Source organism: Coregonus lavaretus (assembly GCF_964263955.1).
Source record: "Coregonus lavaretus genome assembly, chromosome: 7".
In the NCBI taxonomy this organism is placed as follows: domain Eukaryota; kingdom Metazoa; phylum Chordata; class Actinopteri; order Salmoniformes; family Salmonidae; genus Coregonus; species Coregonus lavaretus.
In genome coordinates, this window is record NC_139994.1 from 29,689,125 (window position 1) to 29,704,196 (window position 15,072).

The following is a 15,072-nucleotide window of genomic DNA, read 5'->3' on the forward strand; positions in this document are numbered from 1 at the left end:
TCTTCGCTTATGCATTTCTAGGTACATATGTATTCATATGCATTTAGTACAACATAATATTAAGGCATCTTTGTGAGGTAAAATAAGGTAACGTACGAGCTCCTCTCCTCTCAGCTAGGCTGCTAGGGGGCTCTGCTGGTTTCCTCTTGTAAGTCTTGGTCACTTTGTCCACGTCAGGCTGCTTCCGGGTCATCTCCTCCATAAACACCTGGGAACAATAGATTGACGTTAGACACAGCCAATCAGAAAGAGTGATAATTATAATAGCAACTTAGCCAATGAGGGTTTCAGAAAAGCAGGCTCCTCCCACCTGGTGTTCTGTGATGAGTGTTTTGAGCTGAGGGATGTCCTGTGGAAGGGTCTCGCCGTCACGCTGGACTAGGGTGGTCTCCGCCCACTGCAGCCATGACAACAGCTCCTCCAATAGCGTGGCGTTGTTGAGCAGCTCTGTCAGAGCAGTCTCCAGACGCTGCTCGTGCTGTTTGGCCCATGTGAGGACCTGTAGAAGCAAAATGCACCAATTCATGAGTGAAATACTTGGGCTTTAAAACATTTACCTCCTATTTCCCTATTCATCCCACTCTCCTTTTCCATTCAACCTACCTCTTCAAAGCGGGCGCGGATGATGGTAATCCAGTGTTTGATGGTGGTGATGCAGTCCGCATGGCACGCGGTGAGGATGGCCTCGCCCTGGCCCGCTGCCCGGTTCACGTCGGTCCTCTTCTCCTCAACCGTGGCCATGAAGTTCCGGTGGGTGTGGAGCAGCGTCTGCAGAGTCTCCGCCTCCTCGGGCAGCACACCACGGAAACGCAGCGTCTGCTCCGCCTCTGACAGCCACTCCAGCAGCAGCTGCACCGCCGTGCGGAACTCCTCCGCCTGAGAGAGCGGGATGACAGAGGGAGGATCATTAGAAGGATGGAGAAAAAGGTTTTCAGCTTTATTGAGCTTTTGCGGTCTAGTTTACGGTATTATATACTGTAATGTGCTTGCACAGATAGCATTAATGAAAGAAAAGTAAATGGACTGAAATCTGTATCTTTACATTAAATTATAATAAAATTCATGGTCTTCTGTAACTTGTTATTATTGTGCTAAAACAAAAATGTCACAACCACTTGGCTTCTTCTTCCCAACTGACCTGTTTGAGGGCCTGCTGGAGGCGGGTCTGCTTGGTGACGGACAGGGCACAGACTGTGTCCCAGCGGTTGCTGAGCTCTTGCAGTTGAACTTTGACCCAGGCGGTGTCGTCTCGGCCCGTCTCCATCAGTTCTCTGGCTGAGCGCTTCAGGGCGTGGACACTAGTGGTCCTCTTCCCCAACTCCTTCTGGAAGGCCTGAGGAGACATAATCAAACAGTGGTCAAACAACATGGAAATAGTTTGAACCTAAACATAGAGCAGGGGGATCAAATATGTGCATTTGTAAAGTTTTCAGACCCCTTGACTTTTTCCACATTTTATTACGTTACAGCCTTATTCTAAAATTGATTCAATCGTTTTTTTCCCCTCATCAATATACACACAAAAAGGGAAGGGGTCTGAATACTTTCCTAATGCACTGTATACTACACATTAGTCCTCAATATGAAAAATGGGTCAAACATGACAAAATGTTACGATTGAGAAATAAGTATTCACATTTAATTCTGCTTGGGCAATGAGGCGCTGGGCAAATAAAAGTAAGTGCAGGCTTTTTTGTGGCTTTTTAAACCAATGGTAACCAATAGTCTAACCTTTGCTGTTACATAAATAAATACCTTGTGCGAGTCCATGAGATTGGAGACCAGGTCCAGGTCTCCCTGGACTGGCAGGTCTTCAGCCAGCTGGGGTTCTACACGGTACAGCCAGTCCACCAGGGCCTGCAGGGCCTCAGCAAACTGACCTGAGAACAGCAAGGCCTCCTCCAGCTTGTGTTGCCTGTATGAGAGATGGAGGAAAAATTAGTTGTCACATTACTTTGAAATTGCAGCTATCATTATTTGAACTTCGCTTTTATGATCCAGTATTCTATATGACAGTGTCCTGGAGAGCTCCTGGGTTTGCAGGCTTTTGTTCCAGTTTCAAATAATCAATCAATAATCGTTGGGTTCAATCGGGACCAGAATTAGCTGAATCAGGTGCGTTACTTTGTGCTGGGCTGGAACAGAAACCTGCACAATCAGTAGCTCTCCAGGACTGGAGTTGGAGAACCCTACCATAATAGTCATTCTAATAAAGCATTTGGCATCGAGTTTTCCCCTCACCTCTCCACACTCTTCCCACAGACGGTGTCCCACTTGTCCCTGAACTCCCCTAGTAGGTGGTCTAGTTTCTGGGTGTCTTCGGGCAACGTGGCCTTGTCCCTCATGGCCTTACCAGACCTCACTGTGGTGTCATACACCGGCTGTTTAGAGCCCAGAGCCTTCTGAAACTCCTTTGGGGGGGGGGGGGGATACCATGTCATACATGTAAGAGAAAAATCTCACAAAAGCACAGAGGATCTACATTATGCAGCCTAATCATATATTGTGTTCGTTGGGTGTGAGTATCGCTCAGAATCCTATTATTTCCATGCAAGACCCACACAGTGAGCTTTAAAGTGAGACTCCTACTGTACCTTGTGTTTGGTCAGTTGTACTTTGATCTTGTCTGGCTCGTTGGAGATCTCCAGCTCTGAGTCTAGTCGGCTCTCAGCCTCCTCCAGCCAGTCTGACAGTTTCCTCCACGCCTCATGGAACTAAAGGGAGGGAGAGAGAAACTGGTTTACCATATCTAATTGATATGCAGGGTGTTTTCTAAAACAAAATGGCTGCCGTGTAGCGTCCACTTGGGTGCAGCACTTTGGTGAAGGGTGAAGTGAGTTACGTACATATGGAGAAAGCATTTAAAACCCTCCTCTCTCGTACCTGCTTGGCCCTCTTGCGAGCCTCGTCTAGGTGTCTGCCGCGGTCCAGGGACCTCTGCACCAGCTTGTCCCAGCGGGCCTGAACACTCAGCAGCAGGTTCTTGATCAGAACCACATCCTGCTTCAGACTGGCGAAACGCAGCTGAGAGCCGGCCTTCTCCAGAGCCAAAACCTGCTCCCTGTGGGTGTTCACCTCATTCACAAACACCTGGGGGGAACAGAGATAGACAGAGAGCGTGTTACTGTTGTATTAGTCCCTCGTGACAGCCTTAACATTAAATTGATTCGCTGATTTGGTTCTGGGTGCCATGATTTCAGCTGTATACGCACATGCTCATCAGCACATACCAGCTAGCCAAACGGAAGAGAAAGGTGGAAGGGAAATGTATTAAGTCTGCAAAATGTCTGATGAATATGATGAGTCAACTTATCATTCACATATATTATTGCAAGATAAACGGCAATATTACATTTGAATATATTTATGTGGAATACAATCAAGAAAATCCAACCTTTTTTTTTTGTTGCTGTATTTTACACCCTCTTTCTCCCCAATTTAGTGATATCCAATTACGATCTTGTTTCATCGCTGCAACTCCCCAACGGGCTTGGGAGAGGCGAAGGTCGACTCATGCATCCTCCGAAACATGACCCACCAAACCGCGCTTCTTAACACCCACCCGCTTAACCCGGAAGCCAGCTGCACCAATGTGTCAGAGGAAACACCGTTCAACTGACGATTGAAGTCAGCCTGCAGGCACCCAGTCCGCCACAAGGAGTCACTAGGGCGCGATGAGCCAAGTAAAGCCCCCCGGCCAAACCCTCCCCTAACCCGGACGACGCTGGGCCAATTGTGCGCCGCCCTATGGGACTCCCGGTCACGGCCGGTTGTGACAGCCTGTGATCAAACCAGGGTCTGTATTGACACCTCAAGCACTGAGATGCAGTGCCTTAGACCGCTGCGCCGCTCGGGAGGCCCAATATTCTATCCTATTCCATGGAATTCCATTTTATGTAAACTACTCACCAATATAACCCCACCTACCATAGAAATGAATGTCAATCACGCATAACATAGGATCTCTATACTTCTATGGTGCCTAAATTGCCTACCTTGTGTTCGTCTATCTGGAAGAGGACGGTGTCCAGGATGAGGGAGGGGGGCTGGGCCATGTTGAGGGTCTGCTCTGCCTGGGTCAGCCAGTTGATGGTGTCCTGGAGGGAGGACTGGAACCCTGTGGCCAGCGACACCGCTTCATCCAGCTTCGCCTAGGGTGGGGGGTGGAGGGGGAGCAAACGGGTCAGTGAAAGGTTTGATGGTGACATTGAAAATCACTCCTTTAAAGATACACCTCCTATGTAAAACAGTGTTTTTTATAGTCTACCTGTGAAAATTTATAATGTATACATTTTATTAGGTACCTAATGAATACATGAGTGCAGCACTTTGTATACATATACAAATGCACAACTTTGTGTTAAGTTAGCGTTCAGTTAGCGTTCAGCTCTAAGCTAAGCAACCATTACATTCAGTTAGCATTCAGCTCTAAGCTAAGCAACAAATACACTTTCTGAAGGCGCTCTTAGAGAGATGATTCGGTAACTCTTGGAGGACAATGGATGTAAATAAAAAGCTTCTTTATTGTTACAAGTAAAAATAAATGCGTTTTGGCTTTTGGTCTTCTTCATGTTTTTTTTTACAGAAGTAAAGAAGAAGCTCTTACTTATAGTCTTTTATCCATGTCTCAGAACAGAAGCTTCTTCTCTTACCCTGCGGTCGTCCATCTTGCTGTTCAGGCTGGCCCACTTGTTCTGCAGCAGGGCCAGGTTCTGTTGGGTCTGGGTCGTACCAGCTCCGGGGCCGCCCTCCTCCCCCCCACGGGACAGCAACATGGACTCTCCTGCGTCCAGCAGTCGGTTGTACTGCTCAGCGCGCTGGGCCAACTGGGTCTGGAGCTCCTACAGACACACACACATGTTTTCAAAGGGTTGAATGGATGAACAGGGAATAACCTCCATAATGAATGGTAAACATACAGTGAGGGAAAAAAGTATTTGATCCCCTGCTGATTTTGTACGTTTGCCCACTGACAAAGAAATGATCAGTCTATAATTTTAATGGTAGGTTTATTTGAACAGTGAGAGACAGAATAACAACAAAAAAATCCAGAAAAACACATGTCAAGAATGTTATAAATTGATTTGCATTTTAATGAGGGAAATAAGTATTTGACCCCCTCTCAATCAGAAAGATTTCTGGATCCCAGGTGTCTTTTATACAGGTAACGAGCTGAGATTAGGAGCACACTCTTAAAGGGAGTGCTCCTAATCTCAGCTTGTTATCTGTATAAAAGACACCTGTCCACAGAAGCGATCAATCAATCAGATTACAAACTCTCCACCATGGCCAAGACCAAAGAGCTCTCCAAGGATGTCAGGGACAAGATTGTAGACCTACACAAGGCTGGAATGGGCTACAAGACCATCGCCAAGCAGCTTGGTGAGAAGGTGACAGCAGTTGGTGCGATTATTCGCAAATGGAAGAAACACAAAATAACTGTCAATCTCCATCGGCCTGGGGCTCCATGCAAGATCTCACCTCGTGGAGTTGCAATGATCATGAGAACGGTGAGGAATCAGCCCAGAACTACACAGAAGGATCTTGTCAATGATCTCAAGGCAGCTGGGACCATAGTCACCAAGAAAACAATTAGTAACACACTACGCCGTGAAGGACTGAAATCCTGCAGCGCCCGCAAGGTCCCCCTGCTCAAGAAAGCACATATACAGGCCCGTCTGAAGTTTGCCAATGAACATCTGAATGATTCAGAGGAGAACTGGGTGAAAGTGTTGTGGTCAGATGAGACCAAAATCGAGCTCTTTGGCATCAACTCAACTCGCCGTGTTTGGAGGAGGAGGAATGCTGCCTATGACCCCAAGAACACCATCCCCATCGTCAAACATGGAGGTGGAAACATTATGCTTTGGGGGTGTTTTTCTGCTAAGGGGACAGGACAACTTCAGCGCATCAAAGGGACGATGGACGGGGCCATGTACCGTCAAATCTTGGGTGAGAACCTCCTTCCCTCAGCCAGGGCAATGAAAATGGGTCGTGGATGGGTATTCCAGTATGACAATGACCCAAAACACACGGCCAAGGCAACAAAGGAGTGGCTGAAGAAGAAGCACATTAAAGGTCCTGGAGTGGCCAGACCTTAATCCCATAGAAAATCTGTGGAGGGAGCTGAAGGTTCGAGTTGCCAAACGTCAGCCTCGAAACCTTAATGACTTGGAGAAGCTCTGCAAAGAGGAGTGGGACAAAATCCCTCCTGTGATGTGTGCAAACCTGGTGGCCAACTACAAGAAACGTCTGACCTCTGTGATTGCCAACAAGGGTTTTGCCACCAAGTACTAAGTAATGTTTTGCAGAGGGGTCAAATACTTATTTCCCTCATTAAAATGCAAATCAATGTATAACATTTTTGTCATGTGTTTTTCTGGATTTTTTTGTTGTTATTCTGTCTCTCACTGTTCAAATAAACCTACCATTAAAATTATAGACTGATCATGCCTTTGTCAGTGGGCAAACGTACAAAATCAGCAGGGGATCAAATACTTTTTTCCATCACTGTATGTATGGGGAGGGTGCAGTGTCATAACATTTATCCCCATTACCATGTGTTGTCTCCATCACATCATATCTAGTGTATGTATGGGTAGGGTGCAGTATCATAACATGTAACCCCAGTATTACCAGGTGCTGCTGCAGCTGCTCCCGTGCGGTCTCAGGCAGGCCACCTGTGGGTTTGGCTGCAGACAGCTGGCTCTCTGTCCTCCTCATCCACTGCAGGAACTCCTCCAGCTCACCATGGAAACCCTCCGCCTGGGGAACGAGGGACGAGAGGGAACAAGACGGGAAGTCATGAGTTGTGCGTTAATGGCAGTGCTGCTGTGTCGTTCATTCATTTGCCCCATGGTTTTAGCTTAGTTAAAATTTAGTAGAGTATTTAAACCTTTACTTAACTGGTAAATAACCTATTTTGCTAGTGCAACTTGATAATCTTATTTGTACAAGATGGAAACCCATAATATAGAAATATAATTACATGGAGGGGTAAGAAGAAATTGATAGAAATTATGTCATTCCTTCTTTTCGCTTAACTCAGACAGTACTCATAACTAGGGCCTCTCTTCTCAGCCCAGTCCTCCTGTATCCTTCCTACCTGGTGCAGTGCAGCCTCCAGTAGTTTCTGCCGGTCCTGGGACTTGAGTAGCAGGTTCTCCCAGCCGCGGTTGAGGTGGTCCAGCTGGTCGCGGAGGTGGTTGGCCTCATCCCCGGGACTGGACTCCAGCAGCTCAGCCCCTGCCGCGTTCACCGTCTCCACCGTGGAGCGATGGGACAACACGTCGTTCCTCAGCACCTGAAAGAGAGAGAGTTGGAGGGAGGGTGTGTAAGTTACAGTTCTCCAATGCAATCATTGATGTGAAGCAAGCATTCTGGCACAAAATGGCATAACGCATAATCTATAAGGGAAAATAACAGAAGTGAGGGTAATATGGAGGGGAGATTGAGGAGAGATGAGAGAGAGGTAGAGATAAGCTAATAAGACCGATTTCCTGATGGAGAATCTCCATTGAAAGTGCTTTTTAGTCCAGGATTGGCTTAATCTGGGTGTGGGAAACTGGTCGTTAAGAGTCTAGAAATTAAGGCGTAAAGAAGAAATGGAGAGGATAAGTAAGCGTGTGGGAGGGATAGATGTAGAGAGGTAGACGTACGTGGTGTTTGGCCAGTTCTATCTCGATGGCCTTGGGGTCGGAGTTGATGGGTCTCTGCGTGTCCAGGGTGGAGTGGGTGTGACTAAGCCAGGACTGCAGCTCAGACAAGGCATGCTGGAACTGACCTAGCGCCAGGAGAGCACCCTCCAATTTATGCTGTAGGAAACAGAATAGGGAAAACAGTGGTTATTCAGAAACCATGTTGGATTGTATTGCATTGCAATGTGTAATATAATGTACAGTGCCTTGCAAAAGTATTCATCCCCCTTAGCGTTTTTCCTATTTTGTTGCATTACAACCTGTAATTTAAATGGATTTTTATTTGGATTTCATGTAATGGACATACACAAAGTAGTCCAAATTAGTGAAGTGAAATGAATAAAAATAACAAATGAAAAAATAACGGAAAAGTGATGCGTGCATTTGTATTTACCCCTTTTGCTATGTAGCTCCTATAGAAGATCTGGTACAACCAATTACCTTCAGAAGTCACATAATTAGATAAATAAAGTCCACCTGTGTGCAATCTAAGTGTCACATGATCTCAGTATATATATATATATATATATATATACACCTGTTCTGAAAGGCCCCAGAGTCTGCAACACCACTAAGCAAGGGGCACCACCAAGCAAGCGGCACCATGAAGACCAAGGAGCTCTCCAAACAGGTCAGGGACAAAGTTGTGGAGAAGTACAGATCAGGGTTGGGTTATAAAAAAATATCAGAAACTTTGAACATCCCACGGAGCACCATTAAATCCATTATAAAAAAATGGAAAGAATATGGCACCACAACAAACCTGCCAAGAGAGGGCCGCCCACCAAAACTCACGGACCAGGCAAGGAGGGCATTAATCAGAGAGGCAACAAAGAGACCAAAGATAACCCTGAAGGAGCTGCAAAGCGCCACAGCGGAGATTGGAGTATCTGTCCATAGGACCACTTTAAACTGTACACTCCACAGAGTTGGGCTTTATGGAAGAGTGGCCAGAAAAAAAGCCATTGCTTAAAGAAAAAAATAAGCAAACACGTTTGGTGTTCGCCAAAAGGCATGTGGGAGACTCCCCAAACATATGGAAGAAGGTACTCTGGTCAGATGAGACTAAAATTGAGCTTTTTGGCCATCAAGGAAAACGCTATGTCTGGTGCAAACCCAACACCTCTCATCACCTCGAGAACACCATCCCCACAGTGACGCATGGTGGTGGCAGCATCATGCTGTGGGGATGTTTTTCCATCGGCAGGGACTGGGAAACTGGTCAGAATTGAAGGAATGATGGATGGCACTAAATACAGGGAAAGTCTTCCAGAGATTTGAGACTGGGATGGAGGTTCACCTTCCAGCAGGACAATGATCCTAAGCATACTGCTAAAGCAACACTTGAGTGGTTTAAGGGGAAACATTTAAATGTCTTGGAATGGCCTAGTCAAAGCCCAGACCTCAATCCAATATAGAATCTGTGGTATGACTTAAAGATTGCTGTACACCAGCGAAACTCATCCAACTTGAAGGAGCTGGAGCAGTTTTGCCTTGAAGAATGGGCAAAAATCCCAGTGGCTAGATGTGCCAAGCTTGTAGAGACATACCCCAAGAGACTTGCAGCTGTAATTGCTGCAAAAGGTGGCTCTACAAAGTATTGACTTTGGGGGGGGGGGGCAACAGTGAGTCTGAGTTCCAGACGACCGGAGGTCTGAAGGCGTTCTTTTAGACAGGGGGCTGAAGAGCTACTGTAGCTACTTCCCCTACTCTACAATAGTTAGGAAGTCACTGGGTAAAACAGGTCAATGCATAGTTTGCGTACCTGTCTGTGAGTGATCTTGTCCCCCAGGTTGTCCCAGAGGTGTCGGAGCTCCGTGAGGGGCTCCTGGATCATGTCTCTGTCGGTCTGGTCCGAGACCTTCTTGAGCAGCAGCTCCCCCTGGTGGCACAGCTTCTCCATGTCTATCTGCTGCTGGTACACCTCCACCTTGTACTGCTGCTCACAGGAGAGGAGAGGAGTCAGGCCTGTACTAGCAGTTTGCTTATCATTAGTGATAGTTAACTATTAACCAAGAGAGTATTTTTGACTTACCGAGGATTTTGTATTTTCATCAAAACCGTTTTTTAAGTACAATAAAGATTATAAATATTTGGAGGATGATAAAAACTTTTATTGGAATATATTAAGTATAGTATTTATATCAACGCTACATGACAAAAGTCGATTATGATTCAAACCTTGAGTTCTTCGATCTGCTGTTTGACAGTTCCCAGATCAGTGCCCACAGTGGACATGTCACAGAGCTTGATCACTGCGTTGTCCAGGTAGTCAAACATGCCCTGCAACACACACACACACACACACACACACACACACACGAGAGAGAGATAAATGAGACAATCTAACTTCTGAAAAATATAATGCAGATCTATGTCCTGATACCTATAAATGCCTCTACTTCATAACATTATACATTTCTACGCATCTACATTCCTAAAGAACTAGTGCAATAAATATCAAATTATTTAATTAGAATTATTTAATTATCTGACACACTGAGCTGAAAGAGTGATGCATTCTGGGACACTGACCTGCAATGCATCCTGGTACTGCACAGAAGCCGTCATGGCCTCCTCCAACCTCTCCATCCTCTCTCTCCACGTCCGGTTCAGGCCGTCCCAGGCGGCATTCATCTGAGAAACGGATACAGAGAAGGAAGAAGAGAGGAAAGATAAAACATATACTGCAATAAAAAAGACATAAAACAGAGAACATAGACACAAGAAAGATAATGCAACGAGTCCATTAATGATTATTGTTCTTGATTTGTTTGATCCTGTCTTAAGTGTTGAAGTTGTCATCCTGTACTCCTCTCACCTCGTCGATGGTCTTCTTGACCTCAGGTTTCTCAGTTTCTCCGCAGGCGAAGATGAGGTCAGCCCCAAGGGTTCGTACAAACTCCAGCTCCTCCCTCAGCCCGTCTGTCTCGGCCTTGATGGCCTGATGAGAGACACACAGACATCAGCAAAGTTGGACAGACCAGATAACCCAACAGTCGTCACAATCATCAGTAACTACCTCTGCATATTCTCTCCCCTTCCTACCTCTGAGCTAACCACAGTACAAATACATTGCATGTTTCAATCAGAAGCTATATAGGCAGTTACATAACTAATAACATTCCGTCATATTTCCCCACTTTATCTTCATATGCTCTATTTTTCTTACACCCCCCCCCCCCCCTCTCAGTGTGCTGTTTGGTCCCATATTCCTACCTCAGAAGACTCTATTGCTCCACATTTTAGCGTCTGAATATCTTGCTATACTTTCCTTGTGTATTAAATATTGTTGCTACAAACATGCGCTTTGCCTCAATATCTTTTTCTCTCTCTCACTTTTCTCCTCCCTCTCTCTTTCAATAACCATTGTCCCCTTCCTCTCTCTTAGTAACCCTCCATCCCCCTCTCCATACGTACCTCTGCTGCCTCTATCTGCTGTTTGATGAGGGAGGGGTCCACCCCGGGGTCCTCCAGTTCCTTGACGATGTCCTGCGAGTCACGGAGCGTGCTCAGTAGCGCCGCCATGTCGGCCCAGAACTTCCCAGCCAGGTCCAAGACGTCCGTCAGCTTCCCCTCCCGCTCCTCAGCCCTCTGCCGGATCTCATCCCACAGGGAGCGCAGACGCAGGAGACGGGAATGCACGGCTGGGAGGGGGAAAGAGGGGGATGGGAGAGTTAGGAATTAATCTGGAAGCGTGGTGTTTTTTGTCCATGCTTGAAAGGACAGAATTGTCACTATTTGCTATTAGCTATGTAAAAATGGATGGAGGAATTTTATGTAATAAGTTATTATTAATTATTTTACCCTGAACCGAACCATAACATTACGACAAATAGCAAATGTACTTGCTTATAAGTTCTGACGTTATTGCCGCTTTTGTCCCTTCTAGCATGGCCATCTAGTGACTAGCCCTCAACAGTGGAGTCTTTTAGAGTCAGTCAATAGGGTACACTCCCACTACCACTGCACAGAGCACTCATTCATAGTTATGAAGTGGTGCACTGAGAAATGGATGGAGGCGTGGTGTGTCAAAGCCGGAGGGTTTTTTGGCGGGGGGATGGCGGTGTCGTCATGTGAGTCGTCAAAAGTTCATAAGTGTTTGTGAATCGGCGCCTTTGTGTTTCTGGGTGTCTGTGTTTAAAATAAACTTTGTTGAATAAAAAAAAGGATGAGACGAATCAGGTTTGTCAGTGGGATCATTGTAGTACAGTGTGAGTGTGTGCATGCACATTGTTTTAGCGCATCTCTTTTTATACTGGGGTCCTGTGTAGGAGTCATTGTCGCTACCTAGGGCTGGTCATGTGTGTGTGCCCCTGGGTGATGTATGTGATGTGTGTGCATTTATTTGTGTTTATGCGTTCATGTGTGATTGTGTTTATGTGTGTGTGTGTATACACACAGTATATGTAAGTGTATCTGTGTGTGTTTTAGGCCCTTGCCTTGAGCGGCAGGGTCGTCGTGGGCTGCTCTACTGATGAGCTCCTCGCCGCGGGCACAAAGGGCAGAGAAGGAGGGCAGCAGTTTGTCCAGCTCCAGCCCTGTTGCCTTGTGCTCAGCCAGCTGCTCCCGGATCTTATCCACCTCTGCCGCCACGGGAGAAGGGGAGCGGAGGCGTTGCACGGCCCCTTCCAGGGTCTCCAACAGGGGGTCCATCTTGTCGTGGAACTGGGGGGGAAGAGGGAGGGGTGGAGAGAGAGGGTTAAGAAGAGGAGGTGGGTAGTGTGACTAATAGCTGCTCGATCCGGCAATGCTGTCCAGAGGCTCCGAATGGAGGGTGTCACGCAAGTGGCCCCGTGTAGCTCAGTTGGTAGAGCATGGCGCTTGCAACGCCAGGGTTGTGGGTTCATTTCCCACGGGGGGCCAGTATGAAAAAATGTATGCACTCACTAACTGTAAGTCGCTCTGGATAAGAGCGTCTGCTAAATGACTAAAATGTAAATGTAAATTGCAGAGCCTCCGGAGGCCAAATCGAGCTCCATACGACGATGCCGTGCGCCTACCAATTTCTGTAACAATGCGGAGGGCTCCGTATAGCTCCGCATTGACATGATAGGTTGACGGTCGGTGGGGGTGGGAGGTCCTATACAAACACAAACTCACTTACTTGACAACTTCCTTCTCAACAGCTCTTCGAAGCGGAAGAAGTATGAATGCCCTGACTTCTACAGAGGCCGTGTCGCAGTAAACGCTGTACAGCCACTGCAGAAGGCGGACTGACCATGTAGAGCCTTTAAGGGTTTTATTCGTATTATTATACATTCGTATATGTATTCGGAAGGGAGGGGTGACATTTTGACAGTGCGAAAATGCTGAGCTCCTACTGAAAAATACCATGTAATTTGGATACTTGGAGGGTCATGTGATTCAAGGTGTGGGAGTATTATTGATGTATTTACTATACATTAATAAAGTTAACTTTGTTAGAAATACTGCACCCAACTTTCAATCAGCACAAACTATTGCCACAGCCTCACTAAGTGGTTGTTGATAAAGACTATATGGACGTTTCTGGTAAATAACTGCATTTGAGCAATGTCAAAATGGGTAACATGGACTGGAACAGAGAAGAGCTACTAAAAAGGACAGGAATTGCCAATTTACAAACATATCAAAACACACTAATTGGGAAAGAGGAGAGAGATTGGACAAAGTATACTTGGGAGTTATGGCGGGTTGTCTGAGCCTAGACACAAGATTCACGCAGGAAGGAATTCTAATAACTAACAAACACATTCCTGTAAATTGTGTCATTTGGTGTGTCAGTACATCTTGGTCAGTACTATGGTTACTAAGTCACGTTGTGGCCGGTTGGCATCAGTAATACAGTACAGGTCAGTCAGTGGTCTTACCTCTACCAGCTGGGTGATTGCAGTGAGCAGTGATGATGGATGGAGGAAATGGTGGGTCAAAACACACAGCACATCCACAATGAGTGAGAGGCAGGACGGAGGGATGGATGGCGCAAATCAGGGAGGGAGGGATGGAAGGATGGAGGGGTGGGGGAGTGCAAGGAGAGGGGGAAATGTAAGGCACAAGGGAGGGTTGGGAATTTAGGGGGGGGGGGGGGATAGAGAGGTATGGAGGTTGGTGGTTTAGGAGGAATGAAAATAGAGAGAGAGGGATGCATAGAGAGAGGGAGTGGGTGATATGGTCCATTAGGGATGGGAGGTAGAGAAACAATACGTTGTGTTAGATCAGTGACATGCACACACTCTGGCCAAGCAATATCAACAGCAGCAACAATCAGCTTAGCACTCCTTCATAATCAATGGTGGCTCATGATTTATGAAATGAGGTGTTATGAGAGAGCATTTGACAAGAGAACTACTGAAATAAAACATGAATGCTACTTATGGAAATAGGAACATTTTATATAACAATTGATTTACTATTAAGGGTAGCAATGAAGCTGTGTAGCTTTAGCAAATAGCAACTATTACTACCACTACTATCATATTATGACTAAGACTTTTGAAGATCATTGCAACATTTCTTGGAGCGCAAGAATAAGTTATAACATTGTCTAGTTCTCTTCCATTCATTTAATGGAAATTAGAAAAAAGAGCCAAAACACAGTTCCAAGTAAAGAGTTCAGTGCACCATCACACTATAGTTTGAGTATTGGTTAAATAAATACCACACTGCTCTCTAGTGGAAGAGCAGTGTAAATTGTAACATTACATTGACCTCATCATGCCATTAGCAGCTAGATTGTACGTACGGCATCCATATTAGGAAATTGGAAGACTTCCAAATATGGACATAACAAGGCTTACGGCATCCATATAAGGAAGTCGTCAGATTTCCTCATATGTATGCCGTAAGCGCGGTTGTATTGGGGCAGCAATCGGCAGACACAAGCTTCGACAATTGAAACACTTTCGAGCTACAAACCGATTTCAAATTCACTTTTACGAAACCATACCTGTGCAGACTGAGACACAGCCTCGTCCAGGGTGGTGGCGCGACCCTTGACCTCCTCCTTGATGGCCATGTAGCGTTTCTCGGCGTCGCTGTAGCGCTGCCTCACGGTGGCCCCCTCTTGGTGACTCAGAACGGCCAGCTGGGGGCCGATCTTCAGCAGCTTGTCGATGTGGGGCTTGTGCTCCGCTATGGACTCCCTCAGGAGCTGGAGGAAAGAAGAACCAAGAGGAAGAAAGAGTGGACAATAAGTAAAGAGGAAGATGGATAGAGTGATTGAGAGAGTGGTACAGTTGGAGTACCACACAGACAGAGAAAGAGAAATGAAAAAGGCAAAAGATAAAGAGTAGAAGTGTTAGGAACGTATTCGACATGATACATCTTTTCACGAGGACATGAGTTAAAATACAGCAATTAGAGCCTACTCCCACTCCTCCCCCTTTCTGCCTCC

General features: G+C 46.2%; 1 protein-coding gene across 1 annotated transcript in view; it reads right to left on the reverse strand.

The window, feature by feature from the left end:
• The window catches only part of LOC311132497 (microtubule-actin cross-linking factor 1, isoforms 1/2/3/4/5-like), a 235,581-nt gene that overhangs the window by 15,273 nt on the left and 205,236 nt on the right, over positions 1 to 15,072 (reverse strand). The window contains exons 69-88 of the mRNA XM_084165778.1: positions 14,626 to 14,829; positions 12,140 to 12,365; positions 11,118 to 11,344; positions 10,519 to 10,641; positions 10,233 to 10,334; positions 9,879 to 9,980; positions 9,463 to 9,636; positions 7,659 to 7,814; positions 7,106 to 7,303; positions 6,637 to 6,765; positions 4,653 to 4,841; positions 3,996 to 4,151; positions 2,884 to 3,090; positions 2,595 to 2,714; positions 2,242 to 2,411; positions 1,756 to 1,915; positions 1,139 to 1,333; positions 604 to 876; positions 311 to 499; positions 97 to 208 (exon numbers count right to left, since the gene is read on the reverse strand). Coding sequence (XP_084021904.1) covers positions 97 to 208; positions 311 to 499; positions 604 to 876; positions 1,139 to 1,333; positions 1,756 to 1,915; positions 2,242 to 2,411; positions 2,595 to 2,714; positions 2,884 to 3,090; positions 3,996 to 4,151; positions 4,653 to 4,841; positions 6,637 to 6,765; positions 7,106 to 7,303; positions 7,659 to 7,814; positions 9,463 to 9,636; positions 9,879 to 9,980; positions 10,233 to 10,334; positions 10,519 to 10,641; positions 11,118 to 11,344; positions 12,140 to 12,365; positions 14,626 to 14,829 — 3,412 coding nt within the window. The remainder of the gene's footprint in view (positions 1 to 96; positions 209 to 310; positions 500 to 603; positions 877 to 1,138; positions 1,334 to 1,755; positions 1,916 to 2,241; positions 2,412 to 2,594; positions 2,715 to 2,883; positions 3,091 to 3,995; positions 4,152 to 4,652; positions 4,842 to 6,636; positions 6,766 to 7,105; positions 7,304 to 7,658; positions 7,815 to 9,462; positions 9,637 to 9,878; positions 9,981 to 10,232; positions 10,335 to 10,518; positions 10,642 to 11,117; positions 11,345 to 12,139; positions 12,366 to 14,625; positions 14,830 to 15,072) is intronic.